The sequence below is a fragment of the Echeneis naucrates genome, chromosome 1 (genome assembly GCF_900963305.1).
Source record: "Echeneis naucrates chromosome 1, fEcheNa1.1, whole genome shotgun sequence".
NCBI classification, from domain to species: domain Eukaryota; kingdom Metazoa; phylum Chordata; class Actinopteri; order Carangiformes; family Echeneidae; genus Echeneis; species Echeneis naucrates.
The window spans coordinates 7011210-7025239 of record NC_042511.1 but is presented as its reverse complement, the minus strand read 5'-3'; the positions used below and the strand labels follow the sequence as shown (position 1 = coordinate 7025239).

The 14030-nt window shown below is 40.8% G+C and overlaps 1 protein-coding gene across 1 annotated transcript; it reads right to left on the bottom strand.

Moving 5' to 3' along the window:
* Positions 1 to 9902: 9902 nt before the first annotated feature.
* On the bottom strand, positions 9903 to 13762 carry LOC115050076 (zinc finger protein 184). The gene is made up of 4 exons (XM_029512810.1): positions 13453 to 13762; positions 13224 to 13366; positions 13009 to 13105; positions 9903 to 11327 (listed from the first exon to the last, which is right to left on the bottom strand). Exons 1-4 carry the CDS (start codon positions 13754 to 13756, stop codon positions 10165 to 10167), a joined length of 1707 nt encoding a protein of 568 aa, XP_029368670.1. The 5' UTR covers positions 13757 to 13762; the 3' UTR covers positions 9903 to 10164.
* Positions 13763 to 14030: the final 268 nt, after the last annotated feature.

The window sequence follows — 14030 nt, the reverse complement described above, 5'->3', positions numbered from 1 at the left end:
GACCTCTGTCTGCTGGCTTGGAGACCATCAATAGTTTGTCCAGATAGTGGCAGCAGGCTTAGCCAGGGAGAGGAAATGTAGCCTTGGATTTTTTCCCGCCTTGGCTTCCACAACAGGCCAGGTCTTGGTAAGAGGGAAAGAGAGCGAGTAAGTTTAACCTGATGAACATTACAAAGCTTAAGCAGTCTAAATCATCCTGGTTGACACTGATAACGCAGTTCATCGTACTTTAGTCTTCCACAAATTGCCCCTTTACATGCACACACGCACGCACAAACACACGCACACATTCTGCAAAAACAGAGCGAAAGGTTCGCACCAAAATGACCCCAATTTCCATCCACATAGACAAAAGCTTACATGGAAGTGTGTGTTTGACATTTCTTCAGCCACTCTCATCCTGCTCATTGCCCCTTGTAGGGATTCATTCCATCTGCTCTATTCCCTCACGAGCAGGAGAGAAAAGAGAGGCAAATATATACGTGTGTGTGTGTGTGTGTGTGTGTGTGTCTTTTTGCTCTGGGTGGCTCGCACACACCAACAGAAAAAAGAGGGGAAAACACAAACCACTGCTATCATCCTTTTCAACTCCTTCTGCCTCTTCTCCTCTGCTTTGCTTTGCTATCCCTCGTGTGTGTGTCACAACTTGTGTTTCAGTTTGTGTGTGTGTGTGTGTGTGTGTCTGCAGCCAGAGGGTAAAACACCTCACAAAACAGAAAAAGACCAATAAGGTGGAAAGAGGAAAGCAAGAGGAAGCAGTCACAGAAAAGAAAAATGTGTCATCTGCTCGATATTTGTTGAAATCAGAGCCAGAGTCAAGATAATGAGTGAATTTAAGTTTGTGTGTGTGTGTGTGTGTGTGTCTGGTATCAATTTATGTTGACAAAGTGTGTTCTACATGGCACTCATGCACACACACACACACACACACACACACAGCTCAATCAACACACAACAGAGGAAGCAGATGGTCTCCAGTATTCCCATATGGAGCAATACTGACCCCTACTGTAGGAAGCATTTTCCAAACGCCTGTATCAGCTTCAGAACTGATGCCCCTAATCACAGCATTTCATACCAACCTGTGAAAGCTCAGAGTCAATGAATAGTAGGTTTTGAAGAACAAAGCACCAAGTGTAGCTAGAAAGAGAGACCAATGAAACAGACAGGTTTGGTTATGAGAAGCTGAGATGTGATGTGGAGTGTGTTTTATGTTTTCCTTCGTCTCTCCAGTTGGTGCTACACTCTTACAGATGTGTCTGTATGACTCCACAATAATAATTAGAGAGGGTTTCAATGAACAACTGCAGGGAATGTGAATGACTGTCTTTGAAGATTGCGTTTGTCTTTCCTTTCTCCTCCTTCCTCTGTTCTCCTCCCTGCTCTCGCTCCAAAAATGTTAAAAGCCACATTTATCATGTTTGCTTTCAGAGCTGTAAACTTTTAATGACCTCCATCCTCACTCTCTTCAAAAGCAATGATTGTTCTGGAGCGTGAGCCAGGGTGTATATCTCGCACTGTGCTCGAGGAGCACCAACGACATTTGCAAATGGCAGTTTGAGGATTCAGTGGCAATCTCCTGGCTGATTGAACCTGTAATACCAGTCTGTTTTTGATTTGTGGTGGCACATGTGCATGAACTCGAGTCGGACAGACTGGTTAGCTTAAAGAACAAAAAACTGCAGTGGATGGGACAATGTCAGCTCAAAATCTTTCCATCTTTTAATAGATATTTAATAGAGATAATAATATTTTTTTTTATCTTTACCAGAAATCACTTTTCCTTGTCTCATTTATTCTAAGTTATTGAGTCTTTTAAGAGATTGTTAACTGAAGCAGAAATAGAAAATCAAATAGAAATTTGACTCAATTATTTTGTCAGAGAAATGCTGATAATCAGCTTCCTGTTGTCCAGGGGCAAAAGGTCTCGAAATCACTCAGCAACTCCAATCCTTCGTGTATTTGTTTTTTTCATTGCTTTATTGCTCTGAATACAAAATAAAGATGGCTCCGGGGAAAGTATCAGTATTTTTTTTATCAACTCTTCTCTTCTCTCATCTGGATTTTAGCTACCTGTAGTCAAGTCAGCCCATGCCAAATTTGACTCAGCTCTATTTATCATTTATTTTGTGAGAGGTTGAGGTTTTCACAGCCCCTCTGGTTTTATTGTGCTGTGGATTTAATTTCGAATGTATAACCATACGATCGCATGGTGAGAACACGTTTCAGACATTTCATCAGAAATAAGAATCTGTCTTTTACAAAAGGATTCAGACCGATAAAGTAGCTCTCCACTCTGAACAGCCCGCCTGTCTCTGCCGCTGAGAAGCCCCAACAGCACAATATTACCACTGTGGTGATACAGTTAGAAATTCTTTTCCAGTTTTTCCATCTGCCTGCATTGTACCTTATGTTTAACCTAGAAAATATTAGCATGCTGATGTGCTAAAATGAGATAACGAGTTTGATATAAACATCATTTCAATTCAGCTTATTTGTAGCTCAAAACACACACTCACAACAGACTGCACACTATAAGGACCCTAAGGGTCTCAGGGCTCTATTGCATACATGACAAACTGATGCAACTGTCATTTTCCTGTCCAGTTAACCATTATTTAAATCAATCTGAATGCCAAGTGTGTGCAAGTTGGACTTAAAATGATGTGTGGTGTTGTTGCATTGCAATCTCAATGCAGTGGAAAGTAATTCTGTGGTTGACCCTCTAAAAAGCTAATTTAACGATTGAAAGCACGTGGTCTTCGGTTTGAAGATGTATTTTAGCAGTGTGGTTACTGCACCAGATGCATAGTTCAGAAAGTTTGGACTAAGTCTCACTTTTTGGTGGGTAGGTTTCTCTTAAGCCAAGTGCATTTGTGCAGTGTTGTCACTGGCTCAGAGCTCAGTTTCTCTTTCCTTACCTCGACTAGATTCATTTTTATAGTTCTACAGTTTTATTTTGAAAGCACTGATTTGCTCAGTCACAAACTTTAGTTCATTGCGTGTGAAACACCAACATAAATATATTCAACCAAGGTACAAGAAACCACTGTGACCAGTGTGACCTGAAACCAATGTGAAAACTCAAACTTGAGGTTTATTGTTCACAATTTTTACATTTCTGAGCATCGTCTTCTTTTCTCTTTCTCTCTCTCTCTCTCTTTTTTTTTTTTTTATTGAAAATGCACTTTGATAGAAACAGATTCCTACAAAAAGCTCTTTATTTATTGGTGGACATCTCAGCCGACTCATTTGTTACAGTGATAATAATATACATATTTTTTAAAGCAAAGCAGAGGGAATAAAATTTTTGACTCTACATTCATATTATTATTATACATATTCTCTGTAACTTTATTGAAGATCACTTTGCACTTTGTAAATGCAGACACAGAAGTGACATCTCAGCTTCTTGACAAGAAGAAAGATAAAGTAGTTAAACAGAAAAATAAAATGCTGCATGATGACAATGGCAGCATGAGACACTGTGTTTTGGGAGTGTGGGTGGGTATGTGCCTACAGCTAAACGGCATGAAATAACAAGTTAAAACTGAACTTTTCAGCGTTCTGGATCTTAATGCTGCAGCTACAGTACCAGCTCATCATGATTAATGCTATGCTATGGTGAGAAAGTTACGCTGCAGGGAAAGGGTGCGCTGGTGTGTTGCCGCTCAGTTACAATAAAGGCATTGATCAACACTCCCCCAACTTGTTCACACCAGGGATTTACAGAGCAGCGGTTTGATGTTGGTGGAAAACATGTGGAAGGGCAGATGAGAGAGAAGAGGCAGGGTCAAAGTGATTAAACAGATTATACGAAATAAGGGAGGTGGGAGCGCTGGACAAATGAAAACAACACCAAAAAATGAGAAAGATCTAGGGATCAAATGTAATGGAAACGCCACACAAAAAGGAACTGCGGACAAACAGATTTGAAATTAAAAAGGAACTGACACAGTCATGTTGCATTAGCTTGGACTCCAGTGACAACCGACCAATCACACTGTGGACAGCGGAGGCTTTCAGAAGCAGCATCAAATGGCAGGGATTGATTAGTGAAACTGCATAATTATTCAGTGTGTAGGATGAACTGTCTTGGCTTTTTAATCGCACAAATACAGTATCCATGGAAATGTAAAAACGACCTCGGGAAAGCAAAGTAGCTTTATTGTCTTCATACAATACACTGATGCGATTCTGCTACAGACGTGTTTCTAGCTCAAAAACACCTCCAGTTAAAGAGGCCATACAAGATGAAACTCATAAAAGTCCTGTGTTGTGATGTTGTAACGTGATGTATGACCCCGAGTCATACAAAAGACTAGTTCAAGTAAATTTACTTCATTACTGTCCACCCCTTAGCTGAGCAGTATCCAGTTCCAGGCAGGAAGCTAAACTGGGTTCAGCAGGACTTCAGGAGCTCTATGGCCTGAAAATAGGTTGGTGAAAGTTATGAGACTGAACCATGAAAAATAGCCAATCTGCAGGCCAAAAATCTAAAATAATGAGCTGAAGGATGGTAAAATGCCATTGCAACTGTGCTAAAGGACTCTAAAGGAATAAGCTGTCAGGCAGTACGAATTTCTCTCTCAGTTCTTTAAATTTCAAAATTAAGTTGCATTTAATGAAAATGCCTCAAACTAACTCTGAAAAGCACACCGGGGAATGCAAGTATTCCAGCAGCACACTGGTTAGTTTTTTTGTTCTTTTGGGGCATTTGGGCAATTTATTTAAGATGCCATGTTTAAGCTGCCATGGGAAGAGAACAGAGCATATACATAATGCAGAGAGGTGACTGAACAGTGAGTTTTCTTCCCCTGGGCTGAATTTGTACCCAATAATATCTTACCATTGCAATTGCAAGAATTTTTTACTTAATGCTTAATAACATATTCAAGGACAAAATGAAATCACATTATTTCTCAGATAAAACACTGCAGGCCTTGTTAACAATGATCTAGCCTGACCTTTGCTCTTTTGGTCCATGCCAAAATCTTCTTGGCAGAAAGGTGTATCATAAATAAGGCATGTAAGTCCCTTATAATTACTGGAACAACAAACTCTGTGAGCGAAGTTGTAATATTTATCATTTCGAGCCTACTTGTGCGAAAAATAGATTTTGGTTTTTCTGTTGCTTTGGCTGCGACTGTAGGTGCACTTACCCACACAGCAAGACAGGTTATGTGTTTTCACAAGCTTCTGCCAGACTTGAAGGACAAACAAGCACCAAACTGTGAGACTGGCAGGGAAAAGAGTTCAATGCGGCTATTACTACACACACACACCGTGATGAAAGATGTGCATGGCTCTCCAGTGACAATGACAGTGTGAACCCCACTGGTACGCTTGATTCCCTTTTCTCAATGCACACACCTTTGTGCAAAGAATGTAGAAGTGCTTTTTTTGTGCCAGAACAATGTATTTTATCTTACCAACACGAGTGATAGGAGTGAAGACCATAAAGATTTTCCTATGAATGACGGAGGGAACCTTAAGGCTAAAAAATAAATAAATAAATAAAAATAGGAAAACATCCCTCTTTTGCTCCTAGGATGTGAACTCTTGTTGCCTCTTTTTCAACAAAGTTGCATATGTCGTCCTTGGCTAGTCTTTATGGTTAAAATAAATCAGCAGGAACATTAGCTGAACAGCCACAGTTCAGAGTATTGACAACACAATAACGTAAGACTTTATCAACCATAATTGAAAGGGCTCTTGCGTCCTTGTCTCCGAAATGCCAATTTGAAGTCTATAATTTGGCAGTCGTGGGTTTAGAGCTCCTCTTTGGCATCACTTAACAGTCTTTGTCCATTTTTGAGGACAATCTGAAAGAACCGTAGAGTAGATGTTTAAGTTATAATCTTACAAAACGTCAAGAAATTCTAACCAAACCTATACATTGAGATTTGGGCCATTTACAGTTGTTATATTACAATATGATTTAAAAAATAAAAATAAAAACTTTATTTTTGCATGTGTGTTATGTTCTCAGGTTTACTGTGAATATCATTATATTTGGAGAAGCCTTTCTTCAAAAAAAAAAAAAAAAAATCAAAAAAAAAAAAAGCAGACCACTGAAAATTGTCCACATCATTTTCACTTCGCACCTTTGACAGACAAAGATTGCAAAATGTTTCCAACTAACCAGTCACAATATCTGAAAGACACCATCACACCAAGCAACTCCAGATCTGAGGTACGAGTACCTATGAAAAGTTTGGAAAAGTAGCAACCCTAAGTGAGTTATGAATACGGGTCCCATTCGCATTATCCGAGGAGAGAAAAAAAGAAAGTAGCCTGGCTTTCATAAGCCACATTTATTCCTTCATACAAAATAAAAAGAACGCTAAGCTCAAGGACTTCAAACCCCGACTTTAATGGATTTAGTGGACATAGCCTACAACAAATGGGAATAAAAGTTAAAATGGAGAACACATCAAAGTTCAATCCTCTGCCTGAGCTGCATTTATGAAATATGAATGTGCTATGAATAAGGCAGACTACCCTGGCAACACTTGGCATAAATCTTCCACAGTGCATGTTCCACGCAGCCTATTAAGCACTGAATTTCATATTGGAATGATTTGACACAGAAGAGAAAAGAAGTTTCTTTCAAAGAATAGCTATCTGTTGAAGGAGGAGGAGGCATTACTTTCAAGGACCAGTCAGCCGCTGCTAATGCTATTGATTGCCTGGAAATTTCACGAAAACAGGAGCTAAAGATGATGGAAATTGCTTTTCATGTCAGAAATCTGGGATGAAAAGCATGGAGAAAAATAAAAAAAAGTTGTTCGTCTTCGTATTTAAAGCAGCATTATAATTTGGCACCATTTGTCTGTCTCCCTGATTTCTCATTGTCCTTTGTCTCTCTCAACTCCGGGAGGCATCCACAGTCTCTCCAATGAAAGGCGTCAGTGGCTGAACTACACAAAACGACCCCTGGCTGTACATGTAGTCCTTTTGAACATATTTGAATACAATGAGAGAACTGAGGTAAAAGCAAGAACAAACACCGGTTATGAATGAATGCACTCTGCACTCGAGTTTCTTTTGTGTGTGTGTGTGTGTGTGTGGTGGTGGTGGTGGTGGTGGGGGAGGGGGGGTCTTAAGCACAGTAGGGCATTCAGGGACTAAGCAAAAAAGATTCAGTACTGGAAGAAAAGTGATACACTGTAAGTATACACGTAGATGCATATAAATCAAAAAAGTGCACCACGTGGGGCCTGTTTCACCTCAGCTGGCTGGAAGATGAAGCCAACTTAGAAGTGCCAAGAAATGTAGTTTCTCAAACGGCCTCTAGAAGCTGGCTCCAAAAACAGGTCAATCCCCACAGACTCCAGTGTTAAAAGGTCCAGCTTCACAGCAGAAATAAGCATGTTCACTGCTTCGTACGAAATCTGCTTGTCTCTCAATCTCATTTCCTTCTGCAGAGACACACAGGACGTAACTCATCCATTAAAATTTGACTGGGGCATACGTTTCTTCAGAATTGTGGGCATGCGGCTTTCAGGGACAGTGCTCCTCTCGCTTGCCCAATTTTGGATTAGCCAGCAGTTTGGGATGGTGAACAGTCCTCTCTGAGCTTCAAAATTGCTCTTCAGAAATGAATGGGCGATGTCACAGAGGCTGCATCCATCTTTATTTGCAGTCTGTTTTTTTTCCCGCATGCAGAGGATATAGGTTTCAGCTATTGAGCTGTTGCCTGAAGGTTGTCGTGTTTTTTTGGCAGCTGAAGAAAAAGAAGATTTGAATCTCCCAATTAAATGGCAAAATACCCAACTCATCTGTGACTTCCCAAATCTCAGACAGAAGCAAGTTCTCATCTGATGACCCCATCAGCAGACTGAGGCCAATGTGTTTCAAAACCTCTTCAAATTGCTGTGAAAACTAAGTGACTCGTTTTCAGACACGGGAAACAAACCACAGCCCTCCACTGTAACATCCGATCCAGCCAACTCAACCTCATCCCCTCTACTTCTGAAAGCTCATTTAACCGTCATCAGCTGGCCTCTATTGTCCAACATATTATATATAACAGTCCCAGGAGGATTTTTTCACTTAATCATCACTGTAACATTTACATACTATGTGTATTTTTTTATTTTATTTTATTTTTTTTATTTTATTAGTGCCTCTGGGCCAAGCAGAGTCAATGGAATCTGTTGATCACACAGAGAGATAAACACACCGTCAGACACAAAAACACACAGAGCTACAGTCAATGTTGTTCACTTTGATCATATATTACTACTGATTACTATAATGCTGCATCTTTACTGTGGGAAAGACGCCGCATTCCTTCCCGTGGCAACAGCCCCCAGAGGCCCTCTCAAAATTTCTGAGGAAATTTTCTAGTTTACATCATTGTTCTCTTTGTATTACAATTGCACTTTCACCATTTCTCTCTTTTTTTTTCAAGTACAATCTATATAAAGGTTATTATTGTATTATTTCCATTTTCTCCTTACCATTTTGTCATGTTTGCAATATTTGTATATGTAACTGCTTGCTTTATAATGAACCTGAGTTAATATATTATGTAATATGATGCAATATGATGCTAGGGTTGAAGGACTGCAGTACCTTGTTTAGGGAGAGTTTAATTAGTGTTGCAAAGCTTGCAACACTATTACAACTCTGTCCCATGACTGCCCAAATCCATTAGATGTAAAATATTTTCCAATATCCTTTAAACCAAATCATTGCAATGGCAGGTCAGTGCAAAGTAGCTTTTATTTATGGCCAAAATAAAAGCCAAGCAGTCTGGCGAAAAGTTTCTTCTTCGACACAATATTGGCGTATGAGGGTGAGTTACTGCTCTGCGTGGGGAAAGAGAGTGTCTGCACACAGGAGAGAAAGTGTGACCACGTGAGAAGGCAAAAGAGAGAGGATATGAGAAATAAAAATACTTTTTTTTTTTTTTAAGTAATTAAACGTCTTCACATTCAGACTGACAGAGCTGGCTTTTTCTCAACTACACTGAAAATCTGATTCATTTTGTTACAGGTCGCAGGTCACCTGCATAGTCCACCTGTTTCTAACTACAAAGACACTACAAAGCAAGCCAAATCCTGTATGCAACACATACAGCACAGGTGCACAAAAGCAGTGGTTATCTTTGATACATTAACAGCCTGTCAAAAAGACGACAAATCATCTGACAACTTCTTCAGGTCCAAGTAATGCAGGCTGTCACCCAGTGGCCACTTAAGATACTACAGTAATGTTGTAAAGTTTAACAGTGTTTTTTTTTTTTTTTTGCTGAAGAGCTTAATTTTGATAATCAGTGTGAGTGTAAATAAAATATATACTCCTAATAGAAAACCTAAGTGCCTTTCATTGTTCAAAAAGTTTTGTACAAAAGGATTCGAAGAATTAACAAAATCACACAGACTATCAAATTTCACAATGGTGCATCTTTTTTTGTTTAATTAATTTCAATTTCCTTAGTAACCTGCAGTGCTTGTTAGGGATATATACATGTACGGCACTTCTTAAAGAATTAGAAAAAAGACCTCTTTAGGAGTAAAACAACAGCTTGTGCTCACCAGATGTCTACTAAAAGCAGGAAAAACTTAAATAGCTATCATTTAATATCCCACCACAGATGAGCTCAGCAGTGAGACAGCCTGGTGAAAGTTATGCTGCTATACGGGCTAAACTACATCTGACTTGTTTCCATTGTTTGGCATTACCAATACTGTTTGTCTCGGAAGGCATGTGCTCACCTGCAGCCCTGTATTTCAGCCATGTCAGATTAATTTTTAGTCAACCTCAACTTATCAATTTGAGCCTAATTTGATCATCTTAAATTGTTCTCAAGCATGGTGTAGTTATTATTAAAAAAAGAATAATCATGTCCACATAAATAGTGTTTTATTGACAAAAAATGACAACTGACCTATCTCTGCACATGACACATTTCACCACAAGATGCTTGTTTTCATTAATAACATTAAAAACACTTTCATTTATCACCTTTCTGGAATGTACAGAGGAACGTGGGACAATCACTTCAAGAGACAAGTACACAAGCAGCATTTTTGCAGTGCATCACAGCAGATGTATTGCATTGCAAAAGAAACACTGTAGCATCTCAACCTAAAAAAAAAAAACAACAGAACCTTAAATACACCACGTCTTACTGTCACCTGCTGTCCATCATCATACATCTAGATGGATCCTCTGATGGCGTTTCAGGTTACATTTCTGGGTGAAGCGTTTGCCACAAGCCAAGCAGCAATACGGTCTCTCCCCGGTGTGGACCCGTCGGTGGGCTTTGAGATTGCTCAGCTTGGTGAAGCTGCGACCGCAGAGGGAGCAGCAGAAAGGCCGCTCACCTGTGTGAGTCTGCAGGTGGGCCTTCAGGTTGCTGGGGTGCGGGAAGCACTTTCCACACTGACCGCAGCGCAGGAGGTGCCTGGGGCCAGCGTGAGAGTCCGAATGAGGGGTGGGGTTGGCATGGTGGGAGTTCGCAGACTGGTGTGATCTGATGTTGACCCAGGGGGCACCAGTTCGGTTTAGTGCAGCAGCTTGTTTGTCACCTAGGTGAGCTCGCTGTACTGAGAGTGGAAGCGGTGGAGCAACTTTGGATGTGGAGGGAATCCTGCTGAGCGGATTTAAATTTACAACCTGAGTATGAGCTGCAGAGAGTGCAGCTGTGCTACTGTTTGAGAGCGTGTGAGGGGTTTTTTTCATCGGTCTGTGGAGGTGTTGTATGGCGGCTTGCAGTCTAAGACCTGCACCTACTTTGGAGTGCAGCTTCATTACCTCCTGCACTGTGGCTTTATTAGAAATGTGGTTCTGTTTGCGTGTCTCTGAACTCGATCTGTGTTGTTTAACTGAATGTGAATAAGATGCCATCCCAGTCTTTGTCGAGTCGCTCTTTTGTATTTGGTCACTTTCCTCACAATCATCCGAATCAAAAATAACCTCCTGCTTTATTGTCACACCCAACGCTTCGCTTTTTTGTTGCCCTGCATTAGGGGATCCTGAACCAACCCTAGTGTAAACATTGGCTGTCACAGTGTCAGACAGCTTGTGTTCTTTACACTTTAGAGAACCTCTAGTTTTGGCCATATCATGATCCTGTACAGTCCCAAGTCTGTGATTCTGCAGAAGTCCAGCCCAACCAGCATCAACTTCCAAAGGTGAGGCGAGTGTTTCCATGTGCGTTTCCTCCTGCTCTTCTGGAAATCCATATTCAGCAGATATCTGAGGAGTTTGCTTAATTATATTCCTTAGTAATTCCTCTTTTTTTTCTTGAGTCTGTTTTGTTTGTGTTTCATTCATCTCAGTTGTGCTGTGTGATTCGGAACCTGCTTCACCTGGAAAATGGATGCAAATGGACATTATATTAACAATTTTAAGACCAATTCACAAAAGGAAGACCGTTGCAAAAATACATAAATTGATACTGAGGTCAACCTAATGAACATCTGAATACACAATATTCCATCCAGTGAAATCATTCTGGCCTAAATATGCTTTCCCGTGTTAGAGGATTAATGAACTAACTGTTGTATGTAATGTATTTTAAGGTCTCCCAGCTACTGCAAATAAAGCAACACTATCTCCACGTATGTGTGTGTGTGTGTGTGTGTCTGGGGGGGGGGGGTTAAAATAAAAAGAAAACTGCACAACCATTTGTCAGCATTACCTGGGAAAAAGGAAGGGGTGAATATTAAAATGGCTTACTTATTATTGCAGCAAAAAAAAAAAAAAAAAATATTTATGTTACAAGCCCGGATTGTTGTCAACACACACAAAGTGAAAAAAGGTTTCATTATTTGTATGCAATTACTTCGGTTCCTATAGGCAGAGAGAGTAGTTACCTGAAGGCCTTTTAAAATTCAAAACTCACTAAGCCACTATGATCCAATATAATGATTATGTTATCAGTAGCAGTGTAACTGAAAAGATGGGCGCTGTAGGTCTGAGTGTGAGTGGTTGTTTGTCTCTCTTTGTCTCTGTATGTTGTGATGGACTGGCGACCTGACCCACCCAGTGTGAGCTAGGATTGGCTCCAGCACCCGGAAACCCGAAAAAAAAGTGGGAGAAAATGAATGAATGATCACTTCACTTCGACTGTTTTCTGGCACTGCTGTCTTTTTGCACATATATATCATATCTGTGTTAGAAATGCTCATTTTGAGTTGTTTTTTTTTTTCCTCCCATAGCTGAAGCTTGTTAAGACACAAGATTAAAATGTGCCATATACAATAGATGAAGGAACACAACCCATTTAAATCATGCCTGCAGTGCTGCAAACAGGGGGTAAAACTTAAATTGTCAAACAATCCTAAAAGTGGAATTAATGTTTTGATCACAGAATGCAACCAGATTTTCTCATAAACAAAAAAAAAAAAAAAGATGATTAATAGGAAAATTTTAAATGAAAATGAAAACGCATATTGAGTGTGCAGTGTATAATTGGCAGAAAATCCTCTCCCATGTAGAAAACTATTAAATAAGTAAAAAATAAATTGCTAATTTCTTTCAGCTGCATAACAATCAGAGACAGCCAAGAGGTTCATAGAGTGAAGTAGCAGTTTGCAGTCGCATGGATCAGACTTCAAAATAAATTAAACCGGCCAGGCTGACCTTTATGAGCATTTTCATCATGTTGAGAAAATGATGCAGCAGTCAGAAAAACATCCAGCTGAGAAATATTAGACAATCCAATGCAACCTAATCTGGCCTTCATCTCCAGCCTTTCTGTGAACGCAGCATAAGCAGCCTTTTCATCTTTACTGACTTTTAAAATGCCAATATGACAGTAAGTTCAGTGAAAGTGGGGAAGGTTTAAAATTGTTTTCAGTTGGTCACATTCACACTTAACATTGCCCTTTTCTTCCTGGTGAACTAATGTCAGTGACAGTCCAGTGATTTTGCTGAGCCATAGAATCGCTTTTCTAAATGGTTAATTTAATGGATAGTTACAAGCAACATTAATCTGTTGTCAATACATTTTTTAAGATGTATATAAACATACTTGACAACACTTACCATTATGAGCAGCGCTCCACCCTCCTAAATGCATTGATGAACAAGGCACCTTGTTTCCCTCATCCTTCTCCGCCATAACATCCTCTTCTTCTGTGGCCTGAGCAGGGTATATCATAGATGATACGCTGTACTTTTCAGTGCAATCTTTTATTTTACGGCGGATGATCATACATTAGATGTCACACTTCTGACCATGGTGACATGATGCTCCTTACCTGTGGTTCCCTCTCCGGGCTGTTAGCGCCTGTAGGAGGATCTGCCTGCTGCTGTGACTCCGATGTGACTTCTTGTCTGTGGCTTCGTGTCCATCTTTTGGCAGGATTGCCTTCTTTCTTCACGGTGCAGGAAGTCAGCACATCTAGAAAGTGCAGATGTTGAGGTGTAATAACATGAGACACCGCTGGGGTTACTGCAACAGTCAGCTCAGTCAGTGTTGGCTCTTACCGTCGTGCTGATCTTTGGGCTTTTCTGCTGGAGTGTCGGTGGACAGCTCTGCATCCTTCTTAGCACAGTCCACACACCTCCCTGTGTGCCCTCCTTCTTTCCCCCCTTGGTCATGTAATTTCTTCTCAGCCCACTGCAACCGCATCCTCAGACTCTCCGCCTCCTGATTCCTGCGCTTCACCTCCTCCAGGAATCCGTCCTCCACCAGCCTGGTCACCTCGTACATGGCCGTCTTCACCACGGTCTCCATCACGTCCGACAGCTGCGTCTGAAAGGTCACTATGAGGGAGTCCAGGTCCGACATGGCGGACTCTGCCACCGCCCCCCCCCCCTCCCTCCCCACCCGGACTGACTGGGTGGCTGACAGCTGGTCAGCTGGTAGACGGCGGAAATATCTCACGATGGAGACAGAAACGGGGAAGAGACGAGTGTCCTTCTCTGGAAACGTTACCACATGTTGGTTGGGTTGTGCGCCATCACTGCGCAGCAGTCTCATTCATGTGTCCATGTTTTTGCTGCTGCTGCTGCTGTTGTTGCTGTTGTTGTTGTTGTTGGATGTTGAATATCGTTGCAAAGTT